The 18390-nt window shown below is 42.1% G+C and overlaps 1 protein-coding gene across 1 annotated transcript in view; it reads left to right on the top strand.

Moving 5' to 3' along the window:
• The window catches only part of RNF44 (ring finger protein 44), a 47927-nt gene that overhangs the window by 4570 nt on the left and 24967 nt on the right, over positions 1-18390 (top strand). Inside the window, 3 exon segments of the mRNA XM_042451736.1 lie at positions 13978-14081; positions 14083-14160; positions 17078-17306. Of these exon segments, the coding sequence (XP_042307670.1) occupies positions 14053-14081; positions 14083-14160; positions 17078-17306 (336 nt within the window). The 5' untranslated portion in view covers positions 13978-14052.

Genomic DNA, 18390 nt, shown 5'->3' on the forward strand with positions numbered 1-18390 from the left:
CTTGGTGACCTTGAGAAATTCACATACTCTCAGCCTTGGGAAGGCAATGGTAAACCTCCTCTGAACAAATCTTGCTAAGAAAACCCTATGATAGAGTTGCCTTAGAGTCACCATAAGTCGAAAATGACTTGAAGGAACACAGTAACAAAAATTGTGTAAGACCAAAAGAGGTATTCTAGGATAACTAGTACCAACATGATTAATTTAGAACTTTGAAAGTCAAAAGCAGTGTCTCAAATTGAACCTGGATACCAAGGGATTGTCAGTTCAGTAAATTCCAGAAAGGGGGTAATATGGTTGTGCCAGCTTCCCCCAGTCAGTAATTGAGCAGTGACATTCTGAGTCAAGAACCTTCTTGAACTGGGCATCTTGAAGGATAGTCCCATCTAGATTGCATTACAATTTTCTAATCTGGAGAACAGCCAGACAGGAATGATGATGGCTAGGTCTCTTTTTCAATGGAGAATAAAGCTGACATACTAGCTAAAGCTGGTAAAAGTCACTGGAAGATTGAGCTCATTAACATGGACGTATGGTTTCAGTATCCATTCCACCCTCTGTTCCTAGCTTGCTGAGGGTTGTCATGGACATTCAATGGGTTTCTTTCCTTGTTAATGCATGCTCATAGGTTATCAATTGTAAATGAATGCTTTAACTGTTTTATACTGTATTATGACGTTTGTCATGGTTTTACCTGATGTGAACTGCTTTGATCTCGAGGAAAAGCGGTATATAAATAAACAGTTTATTTATTATTTTATTATGGAACTGTATTTCTGCTTTCAAACTAGGAACTGTTCCTAGTTTGCAACCCCATTCAAAAACCATCTTTCCTCATCCAGCCAATACACCACTTACTACTACTAGTACTACTATTACTACTATTTTTGTATTCATTTATATCCTGCCTTTCTCTTGATGTAGGGACTCATGTTTGAAACAATGCAAATTAAAACAATTCAGAAGCATTAAAAAGTATAAATAATATTTAAAACCAATTTATGAAGTTAAAATATTAAACACTACAGGTATTAAAATATATTTAAAATACATATACATATCTTAAAATCCAAATCACACAGCATATAAAATCCATAAGTTTGTAAAAGCCTGATAGTACAAAATGTTTTTACCTGTTGGCAGAAGGAGAACAAGGACCTCTAGAGTGGGAATTCAAAGCCTGAGAGGGTGGTAAAACAAAGAGAAGGGCCTCTCAAGACGACATTGGAGCTCTAACAGGCTCATGAAGAAAGATGCAGTCCTTCAAATAACCTGGACCCAATCTATAGGGCAATATCAGTACGTTGAATTTTGCCCAGAAGCAGACTGGCAGTCAGCGGATCTATGTGTAGTAAAGGAGCTGTGTGCAATAGATTCTCCACCCCTGTAGAGGCTCTGAGTCTCAGCAAGTCTAAACCTGACCAACAAGAAGTGATCTGTGGAACAGTAGAAAGCTCCAATCCCAGATCACCATCCCCACCCCATAGAAAGAAACAAAGCCTACCATGTACCTAGCAGCATGAGTAGGTCCAGATACCACTTGAGACAGACCTACGGTTGTCATGGCAGACATGAAGTTCTGAGCCCCTACAGACAGGGTAGTCTCATATATCTCCCTGCATCAGGTCTGCTTATCCGGACTGAGTTCCAGGTGTCACTCTTCCCTCTGGTCTACCTAATCCATTATTTGTGACAGCCATGGCTATGCACCCAAAACAAAACAAAAAACAATCTGACCAAAAGAAGATATAGAACAGGGTGGCTTCAGTATATTGATTATTCTACACCCCATAATTCTGGGCTTTCTGTACATTCTGTACCCCTGTGGCTTTATGTACATTTTTAAAAGCAAGGGAGAAAAAAATCTGCAAGCAACTGTTCAGCACAAGGAACACTAGGTGATCCCTGTGAAGAAGAAAAACAGTCCTCTTAGTCATAAGTTGAAGCTTGCTGTCCAGGCAGGTATGCGTGCAGTATTTATCCCAACTTCCTCTAGAAACAGGTGGTCTGGAGGACAGCATTGCTAATAGGATCCAAAGCCACAGAAATCCAGGAAAATTAGTAGGCTTAACAAGTGTGTGCTGAATCGTATCCAAATTTTCAGTTGGTGCTCAGGCAGTATTTGTGTATTGTGCAAGTAGTGTATCTGTATTTTAGTGGTGCAAGGTAGGGTGGGATTTATGTTAGGAGTGTTGATTGCTGTCATCATTCCCATGATGTTTCTCCACTGCTGTGTAAACTGCACATTTTAACTCCCTCCGCTTCTGGGTCTGTACCAACGGACTGGTGTAGTGTGATTAGTCAACTACATATGTCAGTGCAAGATTGTTATGTGGTATTCTATTCAATTTGCCATTTACTTTTAAAATCACTTTCCCCACCCCCTTTATAGTTCTAATCTCCGATTGTTGACTGTGGTTCTTTTGTCCAACAGGCAGCACAAGCCTGTGTAGGATACTCTCTCTTTAAAAGAACTTTCCCATTCAATAAGACAAGAGGAAACAGGTGGCTGTAGACAGATGGGTAGTGCAAGAGAACACTGGGACAATGCTGATTAGCAGGACAAGCTATCCTCTCCATGTACCAGCTGTCTTGCTGGTGTGTGCTAGCTGAGCTAGAAGGTTAAGACTAGATAGAAGGATGACCAGGTGAACATTTATAGCTTTTGTATTTCAGGAAAAGTAGTCATAACCATATGATTCTATCCCTTTCTTTTACATTTGTTACAACTGTGCCTATTTTCTTGAATGTAATACAGTACTCTGTTGCAGATTGCTCAAATAACACCTTCAGCATCCCAAGTGTTCCTTTCGATTGCTTACTGTAGTCCTTTGGAGAGAGGTACTAAAAAACCTTAATTTGCATTGGCTGATTAGTTTGTGATTTTGTTGTGAAATAGTTGTACCACTGGAGTATTATCTTATATTTTCCAGTGTGTTATAAACTAGAGCATTCTAAGTTTGCTGCTGGCTTGTCAGTTCCATGCACTTCAGGGAGTTGTTTGGGTCTTTTGATTAGCCACTCACCCATTTTCCAAATGATAACTGAGTTCACCAAATCACAGATTGTTGCGTGTATTTGGTCATTAGCACAGTGGCTAAAGCTAATTCCTAACTGAGTGACCCTCCCTGCCAACAGAAACTCCTACATTCTTCTGTGGTAAGAGGGCATATCTGTACAGTTAATTGCTTTCTAATTTTATATTCCACACTTTCCACACCCTAATATTTTCATCTGCTTGTCAATAGGTAGATTTCTCTTGTATTCTGATTGGTTTGAGGGGCAAGTTGCTAGAGTTTAAGTGGAGCTGGAGCTCTTATGAAAGAACTTTTTTTAAACAAATCTAGTATATGATCCAAGGAGACAAGTGTGTTAGGAGACTGTTTCTTTCCAGGAGGTTGTAAAGAGCTGTATTCTTGCTGCAAGTATGAAAAAAAAAGAATGTTTCTGCTTTTAAAGTACTCGTTGTTCTTTTCTGTCATATGTGAGCCCACAGCCTTCTCTGTATTCCTTTTCCCCCCCAATAAATGACAAAGAGAGGTCCTCCTTTCTAATCCAGATAGGTGATGGCAGCTACAATTTATTCAAGAGGGTCAGTGCTCTTCAAGAACCTTACCTTCCTCCAGAGAGTGGGGTGAGAGTTTTCCATCAATATTCCTTGCTGTACTGCTGTGAGGAAAGTAGCGGGTGGGAAAATGAAGGCTATGAAAACCAACCCTAAGTGAGGTTTATACTGCTTTTTGTGTTGATCTTTCTCTCTGGTATGTGAGGCAGCCTGGGTGAATCATACTTTTGATGTGGGCATTATTGTTGGGACAGATGGCAATTCTCCTGTACTCTTGCAAAATTGGTGGGATGTACGTATGATTAACAACATGTAGACATGTTGCAGGCTGTCAATATGAGAGTCTTCAGAAAGATACAAATGATTTTCATTGTTGGTACCAAGAGATGGGATTCTTTGTCCTCTTATGTCCTGCTTTCTGTATTATGTCAGCTGATCTGTATCTAAAAACCAAGTGATCTATAAGATAAAGGAGGGTTATGAAAGCTTACACTCTAGCCTCCAATGGAACCAGCCAGAGTGTTTAGATTCTGTGGCAGAGTAGGTGCTGGAACAGCCTTCTTGTGTTAAGCTATCGCTGTTGCTTTTGTAATGCCTGCTTTCCTCTCTGTGTGTGAGTGTGTGTGTATACATGCACATGCACTTTCAAGTCGCCTGTGGAGTTATCAAGATCCCATTAACGTTAAAGGGTATTCTTAGTCAATGAATACTCAGGCGTGGTTTGCTGCTAGCCTCCAGAGTCCAATTTTGGAAGAAAGGCAGTATATAAATCAAATATAGATAGATAAAATACCTTCCTGTGAAATATAGCCTACTATACCTGCTCCCTGCCAAGTACTATCCCTATTTAGCTTTCAAGATCAGACAGGATCTGGAGCAAGGTTGGGAACCTCTTAGAGTCTGAAGACCACATATGATTTCAGAGATGTTGTCTGGGGCTACATTCCAGTGATGGGCAGGACAAAGTACCTGCATACTTTAGTCACAGCAACCAAATCTTCAGAGAATGGGAACAAATCTTTGCAGAAGCTGGAAAACCACAAGTAGCCTGATCTTCATTAGGTTACTTTTTTTATTTCCCTTTCAGATATGTTGTGAATAAAGACTAGATGTGGACACTTGAAAAAGCGCTAATTTATCAACTGTTGAGATTCTTTTTTGGAACTTTGCCGCAGTGTACCCAATCCAAATCATTAGGGACCAAGATTAGGACCTATGTAAGATGGTTCAGAGCCTAGAAAGTATGTCAGGAGTCTAGCACTGTGTGCACTTCTTCATTCCTCATCACTGAGCTGTAGATACTGCACATTTACTGCACTCACTTTCTCACCTTGTTTTTGAAAACCTTTCTTATGATACTGTACTTGGAAATCATGAACTGAAGAGTACCTTTAGCATAACATCAGTATCACTATAATTATTTATAATAAAAGCATGGGAGAAAAAAATCATGAAGAAAACATGTTTACCATAGAATGTGTTGTGATTTAAAACACTGTCTATGTTTAGATAGTTTTTATGTTACTCCCAAAGCTATTAGGCAAGATTAAGGAAGGGTGCATCTTTGTTGTTGTTGTTATTGTTATGTGCCGTTAAGTAATTTCTGACATATGGCAACCCTAAGGTCTTATGGACGCTTTCTTGGCACAAATTGTTCAGAGGAGCTTCCCCATTGTTCTTCCCTGAGGCTGAGATCATGTGACTTGCCCAAGGTCACCCAGTGGGTTTCCATCATAGAGCTAGGAATCAAAATCTGGTCTCCAGAGTCATTGTCCAACACTCAAGACACTATGCCATGCTGGCTCTCAGGGTGCATCTACACTGTAGAAATAATGCAGTTTGACACCACTTTAAGTTCTGTTGCTTCATTCTGTGGAATTCTGGGATTTGTAGATTTAAAAAGTCTTTGGCAGCCTTCTCTGCCAAAGAGTGCTGGTGTCTCACCAAACTACAAATCCCAGGATTCTGTAGGATAGGGCCATGGCAGTTAAAGTGATGCCAAAATGGATTATTTCTACAATGTACATGCACTCAAGGTCATTCTATGATTGATTTTTGTCAAAGTAGTTTTAGGGTTACTGTGCACAAGAAATAATTGTCATCAAAAAGAACAGGTTGAAAGTATTAAAATGAAAGACATATTTTAAAGTTCAGTTTGGCCTTGTAAATAAGTAAAGGTTGCTTTTTTGAAATATGATCAAATCACTGTCCAGCCTTTACCATGCATGTGAGACGTTTGGGAGTTCATTATAGTTTTAGCTACAAAAGGTTTAATTTGATGCTTTAAACTTGACAAGACACTCTTACAGAATGTGCCTTATTGATTCAGCTACATGCATTACTGAGGGTTCTCCTTCCCCCTTATTTTAATTGTATGGCTTTCCTCAGGTAGAGCAACAACAAAACAATTAATAATAACTGATCCCAGGTGGCGCAGTGATTACATGCCAGTACTGCAGCCATTCATTCACAAAACCACAAGGTTGTGAGTTCAATACCAGCAAGGGGCTCCAGATCAACTCAGCCTGACATCCTTCCAGTCACTAAAATGAGTACTCAGCTTGTTGGGGGCAATTAGCTTACATTTTGTAAACCGCTTAGTACATCAGTAAGTGATACAGAAATATACTTGCTATTGCTAATATTTTTAAAATGTAGAAACATGAGTGATTGGTGCTCTTGGCCTTATCCTTCCAGTTCAAAAAGCTATCCTTCTTTTTCCATGGCCTGTTACAGACTGCCAAAATAAAGCTGCTTCGAGTCTCTTTGGAGGTATGCTATTTAAATGATGCATGGGTCCTAAGAGTCCGGAGGTCGCACCAAAGCCACACTCCATTCCTAAGCACTGGAGTGCAGCTTTGGTGCAGCTTCTGGACTCTTAAGATGCATGCATCATTTAAACAGCATACCTCCTAAGAGACCTGAAGCAGCTTTATTTTGGCAGTCTGTAATAGGCCCATGTTTCACTCTTTACCTCCAAAGATCTGAGTAGTTGCAAAGATCCCATACGGATAGGCCAAAATAAAGCTGCCTCGGGTCACTTTGGAGGTATGCTGTTTCAATGGTGAATGCGTACTAAGAGTCCGGAAGCTGCGCCAAACTTGTGCTCTAGTCCTTAGGACTGGATCGTGGCTTTGGCACAGCTTCCGGACTCTTAGTACACATGCTTCATTTAAACAGCATACCTCCGAAGTGACCCAAAGCAGCTTTATTTTGACCTGTCTGTATGGGGCCATTGCCATTTGGGATGTTTCTTTTACTTTCATTTATGAAGGTCATCCTGCTCTTTTCCTCCTTTTTCCATCCCCCCTCCCCACCAGTAGGTTGGTAATTGATGCTTTGTACCTTCATCATCTGTACCACAGTACAAGTGGCAGTAACAGACTCATTTCTTCTTTTCTAGATATTTCTTGGTCATGTCTAAATCAGCAGGAAAAGAATGCTATTTAAAGTAGCCAGGGAAACAAAAAAGAATAAAAGCTCTGTGTGTCTGTCTGTCTCTCTGTGTGTGTGTGTGTGTGTGCGTGAGAGAGAGATTTTCAGCATGCATTACTTATATGTCCTTTCCCCTTCAGCACTTCAAATTGTGCCCACTATTTAGACATGGCAAATGAGATAATAATGTTGCAGAAGGGTGAGAACTGAGGTTAGTGATAGCAACATTTATTGTACCTAGCTTCTGAAATCAATTAGAGATGATGTTTGTGTATCATTATGATATCCATTGGGGGAAGGTCTGCTGATCCAGCTGCAGATATGACTGCCTAGTGTGTAGGTTTTAGTCCTCCATCCCATGTGCAAAAGACAGGCTCTGATCAGCTGCAATAGGGGTCTTTCTTTTCCCATATTTCACTCTTTACCTAAGCATTGGTTGTTACAGAGTTTCATCAAAATAGAATTGTTCTGGTAATACCTCTATAGCTACGTGGGGAAATATGGCAGATATATTCAATGCTGGGGTGTAGGCCAACATTTGCTGCATTTATAATGTTAGAGCTGAGGTGTGGGTTGCCATCTTTTGCATTGCCTCTTTGTGTGGAGGACAATGTTGCCATGTTTTAGCGCTCTCACAAGCTGTTTTATGCTCAGGGGAAGCTTTTCCCCCATCATGTTTTGAAAAAGGTTTCTTTTGAGCCTAAAACAACCTGGGGCAGCATGTTGAAGTTGATGTTTGGAGATGCATCTTTTTTGAAATAAAAGATATTGAGAGTCACAGTGGTCACAGTGCTGGGCCTCCAATGACCCATAGGGGATCATTGTGGGACTCTCAGTATTAACAGTTGCCCAGCCCTGCTTTATGACTTCCTTATTTTAAAATATTTTCTTCATCTCTCCTCTAATCTGAGCAGCTCAAGGCAACACATTTGATTCTCTCCCCCACCTTTCCAGTTTATCCTTTTATCCTCACATGAACAAGTGAATTCTGTAGCTGAATGTGGATTTGATCCTGGGTATCCTAACAAATATCTAATACTTTGCACCTCAATACTATGGTGTCCTTCTTCCTAGGCTTGTTTACTGGTGCATGTGTTAACCTGCATCTATTCTTCCATCCCGCACCTGCAAGTTCCATTCTGTCCCAGATCATGAGATGTTACTGGGTTAGAATGTTTGAGAAAACAGTGTTTTAAGTTAGCATCTTGAATGAATGCATGGATAAAGAGAGTATGTAAACAAAGGTGCTCAGTTGGTGAAAGAGCATGTTGGCTGTTCTCTTATTCAAGGAACTTTTGCCCAATTGCTCTGCTATGTACATGAATCATAGAGCTAGAAGAGACCATAAGGGCCATCCAGTCCAACCCCCTGCCATGCAGGAACTTTTAATCAAAGCATCTCTAACAAGTGGCCATCCAGCCTCTGCTTAAAGACCTCCAAGAAGGTAGACTCCACTTCACTCTGAGGGAGTGTGTTCCACCGTTGAACAGCCGTTACTGTCAGGAAGTTCCTCCTAATGTTGAAGTGGAATCTCTTTTCCTGTAGCTTGCATCCATTGTTCCGGGTTCTGTTCTCTGGAGCAGCAGAAAACAAGCTTGTTCCCTCCTCAATATGACATCCCTTCAAATATTTAAACAGGGCTATCATATCACCTCTTAACCTTCTCTTCTCCAGGTTAAACATCCCTAGCTTCGTAAGCCTCATAGGACATGGTTTCCAGACCCTTCACCATTTATAATCCCCCTCCTTTGGACACGCTCCAGTTTCTCAATATCCTTTTTGAATTGTGGTGCCCAGAACTGAACACAGTATTCCAGGTGGGGCCTGACCAAAGCAGAATATAGTAGCACTAGTGCTTCTCTTGATCTAGACACTATACTTTTATTGATGCACCCTAAAATTGCATTGGCCTTTTTAGCTGCCGCATCGCACTGTTGACTCATGTTCAACTTGTGGTCTACTTGAACTCCTAGATCTCTTCTACATGTAGTCTCGTTCAGCCAGGTGTCCCCCATCCTATATCTGTGCATTTCATTTTTCTGCCCTAAGTGCAGTACTTTACATTTCTCCATGTTGAATTTCATTTTGTTAGCTTTGACCCAGCTTTATAGTCTATTCAGGTCATTTTGAATTTTGATCCTGTCCTCTGGAGCATTTGCTGTTCCTCCTAATTTGGTGTCATCTGCAAATCTGATAAGTATGCCCCCAATTCTGTCATCCAAATCATTGATAAAGATATTGAATAGCACTGGGTTCAGGACAGAGCCCTGTGGGACCCCACTGGTCACTTTTCTCCAGGATGAAAAGGAGCCATTGTTGAGCACCCTTTGGGTTTGGCTGGTCAACCAATTACAAATCCATGTAACAGTTACCTTGTCTAGCCCACATTTTACAAGCTTGTTTGCAAGAATGTCATGGGAAACTTTGTCAAAGGCATGAGTTGCCTTTCTGATCGTGAATGGTGTTGCAGTAGCTTTTTCTCAAGAGAGAAGATCATGGTGTCAGTTCTTTGTATGTCAAGACCAGAGATAGAGAACATGCGGCACTTCAGATGATGTTGAACTGTAGCATCCAGACACATTGACCATGCTGGCTTACAGCAAGTGGAGTCTGACAGCTTTTGGACGGCCATGACAATATCATCCCTGTCACATCAGTACTATGTTGCCAAGGAATTTCCTAATTGAAGTAATGATGAGGAGTACTATATAGTGATTACCTGTATGTATGGATCTTGGATTACCAGCACTTGATAGCTAAATCAAACTTGCAGGTAAATGATGATATGAAACACTTGAGCGTGAACCCTGTATGTTTTAGGCTTAATCCACAATCCATAGATTCAGCCAGGGCTGACAATCATTTGTTTCCTCTCTCCCAGAATTATCTTCCTCAGTGACCATGCCACATGGTCATCATAGCAATTATTTAAGAACAGGTTTTTTTGATTTGCATGTTCTCTTAATTCTTTCCCCCAAACGTCTTTTTGTATTGTATGTTTTATTAGGTTGTATAAGACTATGCATGTGATCTGTGATATGTGTGCATGTATTTGTTTGCTTGTTCTTTTTATACAATAACTTTTCAGTATCCAATATAAAGAAGTATTCATCTATGAAAGTTGCTTCTTTGGCCTTTGTCAGGGTCATTGATCCCACTATGGTTATTGGCCATATATATTTTTATGCTTTGTAATACTGGATTATAGGATGTGTTGTACAACTGGTGGTAGTGGGAGAAAGGATTGTTTATCTTTCATGGCACTGGATAATGAGCAGATGTGTGGGGAGGAAAACTGAACTGTGAGCTGTCAAGGTCAGTTCTGAGACAAGCTGGTACGGAAGAAAGGTGGGGTATTCCTGAGAAAGAGGAATGTTTTGTTTTGGTGAGGAATGGGATGTGAGCCCCCCCCCCAAATATTTCTGTTGTCATGTGCTTTTAATATATAGTGTAACTGAAAAATGTTTCAGTCCTGACATGATTATGATCAACTTTGTTTTCTGAATAAAGTTTTCTGACTTTGCTAAGGCTTGTGTTATTGAAGTGAAGTTAGCCAGTACATGCCTTCTAAATTCCATTGCTCCAGCAGAATCTGTGCCATGTATGTGTTGTGTTATTTTACCACTGTTACCAAGTAAATTAGGGATTACTGAGGAAAATACATTTGTTGCTTTTCCACCTCCCAGATGGAAGCACCCAGAGTGGTTTATATACCAAAACTCAGAACAACCAATGATACAGGAAATGATAATATTAATGAAAACATTCCAGACCAATAAAATACCAAATGTTACAGTAAGACTTTATTTTGGTCTCTGACCATAAATCAGTGATGATGATAGTAAGACTTAACACTAAAAAGGAGCCAGGACTGAATCAGAGAGAACTTTGTTTTAGATCAACTTGGGTCTTACTAGAAAAGAGATGCCCAGAAAGAGCAATAGATCACTGGTGAAATGGAAAGATATCTGAACTTCTGGGGCATTAATAAATCCAGTCTTTATTCACAACATACCTGAAAGGGAAATAAAATAAATGATGATGATAGTAAGACTTAACACTAAAAAGGAGCCAGGACTGAATCAGAGAGAACTTTGTTTTAGATCAACTTGGGTCTTACTAGAAAAGAGATGCCCAGAAAGAGCAATAGATCACTGGTGAAGTGGAAAGACATCTGAACTTCTGGGGCATGGAGTTCAACACATACACAGTACTCTGCACCACACCAGAAAGACCCTCTCACATACATCACCACAGGTGGATCTCTGAATGAAGGCAATGGGACCTTGCCAGGTAACCTAAGAGTGTAGGCACATTTATGAGGGTGGATATAATTTTCTAGATATTGTTATCATAAGCTGTTCCAGCCTTTAACGGCAATAACCAACAATTCCTCCTGAAAGTAGATGGGTAGCTTATGAGATGGTTCAACTAGGGAATAACATGTGAAGGTCCACACTAATCAAAAAGTGTGCTGCATTATTCCATAGTCTTCAAAACTAACTCCATATAGAGTGCATTACAGTCACCCAGTCTAAATATGTCATGTTTCTTCAACTGTGAGCATAGCTGATCTTTCCAGGAAAAGACATGGCTGGTACACCAGCTTGAGAAGGTACTCCTGGCTACAACTATCACCTGGTGATCCAGGAGCTAAGCTATATCCAGAAGTACTCTCAAATCGCTAGCCCAATCATTCAAGGAAATGTCATTTCTCTCTGGGGCAAACTTAAAGCTTCTCTCAAGGCCACTAGGTATCATGACAAAGAAAAAGCACTTGTCCAGTTGGAATTTGCCCAAATCTGGACTATCATTGGCTATTGCCAACAGTTCAAAGTTCAGGGTTGATATCCCTTGATCCATTGCTCTTGCTTCTCTGCTTGGGGTTTCTTTCATCATACTGGTGGGCAGATGTCTGTCTTGGAGTGTCCTTTCTCAGAAGAGACTTAGGCAGGTTACAGACCGCTCGTTTGGGGCAGCCTGCACTCGTCCCTTTCCCCGCTGTATCAGGGCCTCAGCTGCCAGACCGGCAACCTCCAAGGCCCCAATCCGCCGCTTTGCAGGCCATGGGGAAACAGCAAAAGGCCGCTTCCCTGCGGCCTGGAAAGGGGTGTCCTTGGGGCTTCAAGCCCCAAGGACACCTGGTGATGGCGGGGAGGAGGAGAAAGGGGCCATTTGGCCCCTTTCTCCTCTGCGTTGTTGGGCACAGCCATGTAAAGGCTGCGCCCAGCGATGCAAACCCCAGAAGGAGCTCCGTTTTGGAGCTCCTTCTTATGCTGTGGAAAGGACGTTCTAGGTGCCTTCACGTGGCGCAAAGATGTCACGTCTGCGCTGCCTTGTTTGGAGGCGACGTGGTCATGATGTCATAATGGCGGCGGCCGTGTGGAACGGCCGCCGCCATTTTGTATGGACTGGGTCCGTACTAGGGCTGGGGTGTCAGGAAGTGACACCCCTTTCTAACCTTAATACGGACCCAGTCCGTATTTTCAGGCCCATCTGTAACGAGCCACAGAGCCACTTTGAAAGTCAATGGTAAACATAGCATTAGTGCCCAATGCACAGAAATGCTAGAGCAGCTTTGAACTGCTGTGTCTTCTTTTGCCAAGGCCAGGATCCTGTGGGAAAGCATCACAGCTCTCTTAATTCCAAAGCTGTGTTATGAAGTCATCTGCGTGCAGTAGCATTGCAGTTGGGTCAGGGAGGGAGTTATCCGCTCACTCCGTTTGGGTCATCTGCCAGCTGTGTGCTTATTAGAATGTGCATCGCTTCCACTAATGGTGATGAAATTGATGCCGCTGATGAGATAGGTGAAGTAAGTACTCTACAAGATTTGCACTGAGCAACAAATCACAAGGAAGCCCATGTTTTTATTTTAGAATAGTTGACCAAACATACATCACTGTTTGTCAGTTACCTTGTTCTGCACTCTGTCTTGCCTCCTGTCTGTGGTAACCAGTGTGTGTGTGTGTGTGTGTGTGTGTGTGTGTGTGTGTAAGCAGGCACTTCCAGGCAGGTGTACAGATTGACACTTAGCAGCACACATCAGGAGATCCTGCTCATTTAAAGCAAAACAAAACAAAAGGTTTCTGCATATTTAACCCACCACATGTCACCCTAGGCTGTGACTAGGTGGCTAGTTGTCATACACTTGTATGTGTCTCTGTCCGAATGTGAATTGCTTTGGAAGGAGAAATGTCTCCATAGAAAGGAAGTCATAGGACAGCCAGTGTGGTGTAATGATTAAAACTTTAGCCTTCAACTGAGAGCCCCAGATTCAAATTCTGATTCAGACACAAAACTCTTTGTTTCTGAGCAACATCTGTATCACAGGGTTGTTTGGGATTAGTGGGTGGTATGGAGACTATTCTGTGACTCTGAGCTTCTTGGAGGAAGAGCAAAATAAAATCTGACAGATAGACAGAAAAAATGTGGAATGCCAAGTAAAGATGAGAGAAAGGAGAAGGATAAAAAAGGAGAGGGAAAGGTAGAGCTAATAGATACACATGTGTAGAGGAGAGCATTTAATGCACACAATGAGAGGAAATACAGTGGGATACTTGATCTGTCATTAAGGCTATGGGCCCATACAGACAGGCCAAAATAAAGCTGTTTCAGGTCACCTTGGAGGTATGCATGCATCCTAAGAGGCCGGATGCCGCAGCAAAGCACGCTCCAGTCCTAAGGACTAGAGTGCAGCTTTGGTGCTTCTGGTCTCTTAAGGCGTGTGTGTCGTTTAAACAGCATACCTCCAAAGTGACCTGAAACAGCTTTATTTTGGCCTGTCTGTTCAGGCCCTTAGAAGCCTTTTTTTATGTATCATTTACTGCTGTGCTGTGCCCACCAGTAGTGCAAGTCCTGTTGGTGCCCATTAGTAAAACTGATCCAGAGCCCCTTTGTCACAGACTGAAACTGCTAGACTGCTTTCTAGACTGCTTTTGTATTTTGCCTCAGTGGCTGTGTTTGCTCACTTCCTGCAGATTCCAAAGAAGTGGTGTGCTATTGTGTTTGGAGGTTGAAGTCCAGCATCACCTTTTGCCTTGTCATCATCCCCAATGCGACCATGGGAACTGGCAGTGAATAGGTGGCCCCCCTTTTGTCCCCTTTGACCAGCGACGGTTCCCAGGGGGAAGCTGTGGCAGTCCAGCACATCTCAGGAGAAGGTACTGTCTCACCCCTTCTTAATTCTGTTGATCACCTGCACCAGAGAGTCTCAGGGCATTCAGAAATCCAGGGGCTCTCTGTGCCTTCTCAAAACAATTTTGTTTGATATATATTCGTCTGTACATAGATTATCACTCATGACAGCCAATAGTAAAAGTGGCATTTACTGTATATACTCATGTATAAGTCTAGAAATTTAGGTCAAAAAATTGACCCAAAAAAACTGTATCGACATATCCATGGGTCAATTTAAGTACTGTATCTTAACTCTTATTTAAAAGAAGGAATCATCCTCTGGTGAAAAGCAAGAGTATAATCTGTCCTGGAAGCACTAACACCCACCCACCTGCCTCCCAATCTCTCATCCATCCAGCATTAAGAGTAAGCACAAATAGTTATATTTGCTGGAATTTTGTAAATTCTTTGACATTGTTTTACTTTGCTTCATCCTTTAGATCTTTTGCTATATGCCCCAAAGTTTTACCCTCGATGTATCCACGAGTCATAGCAAAATCCATAATTTTGGCCCCATAACTTGCTTTTAATTTATACATGAGGTCGACTTATAGTCGAGTATATATGGTATACTGCAACAACTATATAGTCCTCCCTCCATTCTTGCCGTCTTCAGATCCTCACTAATGTACAAGGGATGAACGGAGGGAGAATGAATGGGGTGTGTGTCCATGGTGCAAACCTGTGCACCACCACATGCCCATGCCTATATTCAAGCCAATGGGGCTTGAATATAGGCGAAACTCCGTTTTCGCAAGGGGGTCCAGAATGGATCCCCCTTGAAAAAGGAGGGGCGAGTGCATAATTTAATATTTAATGTTTAACAGTATATAATTTAATATGTTTGATATTAAAATGACCCATAAATAAATAAATAAAAATTTATTTGTATCCCACCTCTCTATCAAAGATAATCGAGGCAGCTAGATTCTGAATGCTTTGTGCATCAACTCCCATCTTCTCCTATAAATCTTTGCCTTTTGTACCATCCAATGACATACACAATTTGCTGCTTGCTTATGTTCACTGACTGAAGTGAAATTGAAATAGATGGGAATATGCATATGTTCCTTGGGCTATATATTTGAATAATATTTGTAGAAGCATTTGAACAAAATCAATCAGTTAATTGCCTGAGCTGTCTTAAAGCTCTTGCCCTATAATCTAGTGTATGGATAGCCTTATTTGTGCATTCTATACCTTGAATGTCAAAAATACAGACTTGAAGATGGAGGAATGGACATGATTACTAGAGCCAAAGTATTGACTCGGACACTGAGGCAATCACTTGTGGAGCATCTATGGCTGCATCCGCACTGCAGAAATAATCCCGTTTGACACCACTTTAACTGCTATGGGTCAGTGCTATGGAATTCTGGGAATTGTAGGTTTTTGAGACATTTAGCCTTCTCTTTCAGAATGTTCTGGTGCCACAACAAGCTGCAATTCCCAGAATTCCATAGCATTGATCCATGGCAGTCAAAGTGGGGTCAAACTAGATTACTATATTTTCTGGCATATAAGACTACTTTTTAACCAAGGAAAATCTTCTCAAAAGTCAGGGGTCTTATACGCCAGGTGTTGTTTTGTAGGGCAGGTGCTGAAACCCTCAAGCCGGGCTGGAGAATCTGCGGTTGCCGCATATGGTGGGGGAGCTCAAAAACGACCGTGGCTGCATCCCCACCGTATGTAGCGACTGCTGTACAAGTACAGTAGAAGAAAATCCTCTAGGATTCATGGAAAGAAGTGACTTAATGCAGTCCTGATGACAAGGTGAGGGGGCGCCTCACTGGGAAGGTGTAAGTGAAGGGCAGAGCAAGCTGCAGGCGTCCAGGACGCCTGGGGTATGGAAAAAAAGCTGTGTTTCTGCTACTGCTCTGATAGTCTTGGAGACAGGTAAGGCTGGGCAGGCAGGGAGAGCTGACCAGTCCAAGCAGGCTTTGTATAAAACAAGTTTTCCTGCTAAGTACCCGCATGTCATAAGCATTGGAATTAAAATTACCACATTGAAATGAAATCTAATGTTTTTTAAATTTTTATTTGGTGTGCATTGGGGTAGTCTTATACGGCGAGTATATACCAAACTCCATATTTTAACTGGAAAAGTTGGGGGTCGTCTTATACGCCCAGTCGTCTTATACGCCGGAAAATACGGTATTTCTGCAGTGCAGATGCAGCCTATGGCAAGCCTTTGTTTCACAATTGTAGAATTTCTTCCACCCTTTCTCTATAGCAGAGGAACAGGACCCCTGGTCCTTGAGGCTTAATGCAACTCTCTAGAATTCCCTGGCTAGCTTGCAAAGACTTTGGCAAGCTTTTCCACCAAGACCTGCGGCTGGAAGTTGTCATTAAGAGAACTTTACTGTCTCTGATCACTCAGTGAAGAAAGCTGAGATTCACTTCTTGGCTTTGCTCTCACCCATTTTGGAGAAGTAGAAAGAGAAGTGAAGTGGGCTAGGTAGGCTCTTAACCAGTATTTGCAAGGACGTTCTGATAGTCCTTTCTATCTGGATGATAGAATCTACCACTTCTGCGAGGATATTAGCAGCATGGTGTCTTAGTAGTGGGGTGAGGTTGACAGTGCCCAGTCTCCTCAGGGTATAGAGCAGAACAGCTTTACTTGAGTTGCCTACTTAAATCCTAAACCATGGCAAGAGTGCCACATAGCCTTTGTGATAAATGTTGTGACTGAATTTTTGCTTGATTTTGTGCCTCAGCAGCTGGTTTCTCAACATCCATCCCTTTGGTCACCTGCTCGCTTGCGCCCCTCTCCCATATTTCTATTCTGGCCCAGCCCTGCTGTCAAAATTGGTGTATTTGTAGCTGAGAGCTCAGTACAGATAAGTGGCTGGCCCCTGGGGTCACCCCTCTATATTTCTCTCCCCCCAACTGGCTCCACAGCCTTCCTTCCCGGCACCACTGGGGCCGACGCGAGCGACCTCTGCAAACTCTCCTAGCCCAGGATGAGAACTACTTGCATCCGGCTTTTTTCCAGCAGCAACAGCCACAGCCACAAGTTCCCGTAGATGAGCACCCGGCGTACGTTCTGGCCAATACGCCACCACGAATGCTTCACCCAGCTGCACACCCACCCCACCAGCATCCATTCATGGTGGATCTCCATGAGCAGGTAGGGACTCTCTGCGTGTGTCCTGGATGATGTGGTAGATATGTTCAGGATGTAATTAATTCCAGAGGCTGGAAACATATCCCAGCCAGTAAAGCAGGGACTGGAATTATGTGGGACTCTAGATGTTCTTGGACTGTAAATACTAGCATTCCTCACCCATTGGTTGTGCTGGCTAGGGCTGATATAGTCTAGCAACAGCTGGAAGACTGCATGATTTCCACCCTTGCAGTAGAGAAATGCTGGCTGAAATTTGCCTAAGGTCTGAGTTTACCAAGCACATTAAAGAACAGGTGGCTTTTCTTGTGCGTTCTTCTACAGGAGAAGTGGAAGAGTGTTAATATTGGGTCTAAATGTTTTAAAAGATAAACAGAATTGAACTTAATTGGTATTTGGATGGAAAATCACCAGGGAATATGGAGATCTCTGTAAAGAATCTTGGGAAGCTGATGGGAGTCAGACTTGAACTAGAAATTCCAATGTTTTGAGTAAAAGAAAAATCAGTATGCCCCTATGAGATCCTAATGACTGAATCCAGGGCCTTGCATATGTGAAAATGCATACTGTTGAGTGTAAAGCTGTCTTAATATACAAGCAGCACTGCCAGCAAATGACTGTATACCAGTATACCAAGGATATTGCTTTGTGTATATGTGTCTTCGTGTCACCTGTAAACCTATATGGCACCCCAGTGAATCCCATATGATTTTCTTAGGCAAGGAATACTCAAAGATGGCTTTGCCACCTCCTTCCACCATCCCATTAAAATGGAAAGGTCTAAGAAAGCAAAACCTAATGAGGACATGCAAGAGAAGGCATGTTTCTTGTTGTTGTACCTTCAAGTTTTTCCTACTGATGGTGATGCCAAATCAACTCTATCATGTGGTTTTCTTGGCAAGATTTATTCAGAGGTTTGCCATTGCCTTCCCCTGAGGCTGAGATCTTGGGACTTGCCCATAATCACCCAGTGGGTTTCATGGCTGAGCGGAAATTTGAACCTTGGTCTCATAGTCCAACACTCAAACCACTATGCCATGCTAGCTCCCATCTATAATGAGGGCATGCAAGAGGAGACATATAGATGCCA

Source organism: Sceloporus undulatus, chromosome 2 (genome assembly GCF_019175285.1).
Source record: "Sceloporus undulatus isolate JIND9_A2432 ecotype Alabama chromosome 2, SceUnd_v1.1, whole genome shotgun sequence".
Taxonomy (NCBI): domain Eukaryota; kingdom Metazoa; phylum Chordata; class Lepidosauria; order Squamata; family Phrynosomatidae; genus Sceloporus; species Sceloporus undulatus.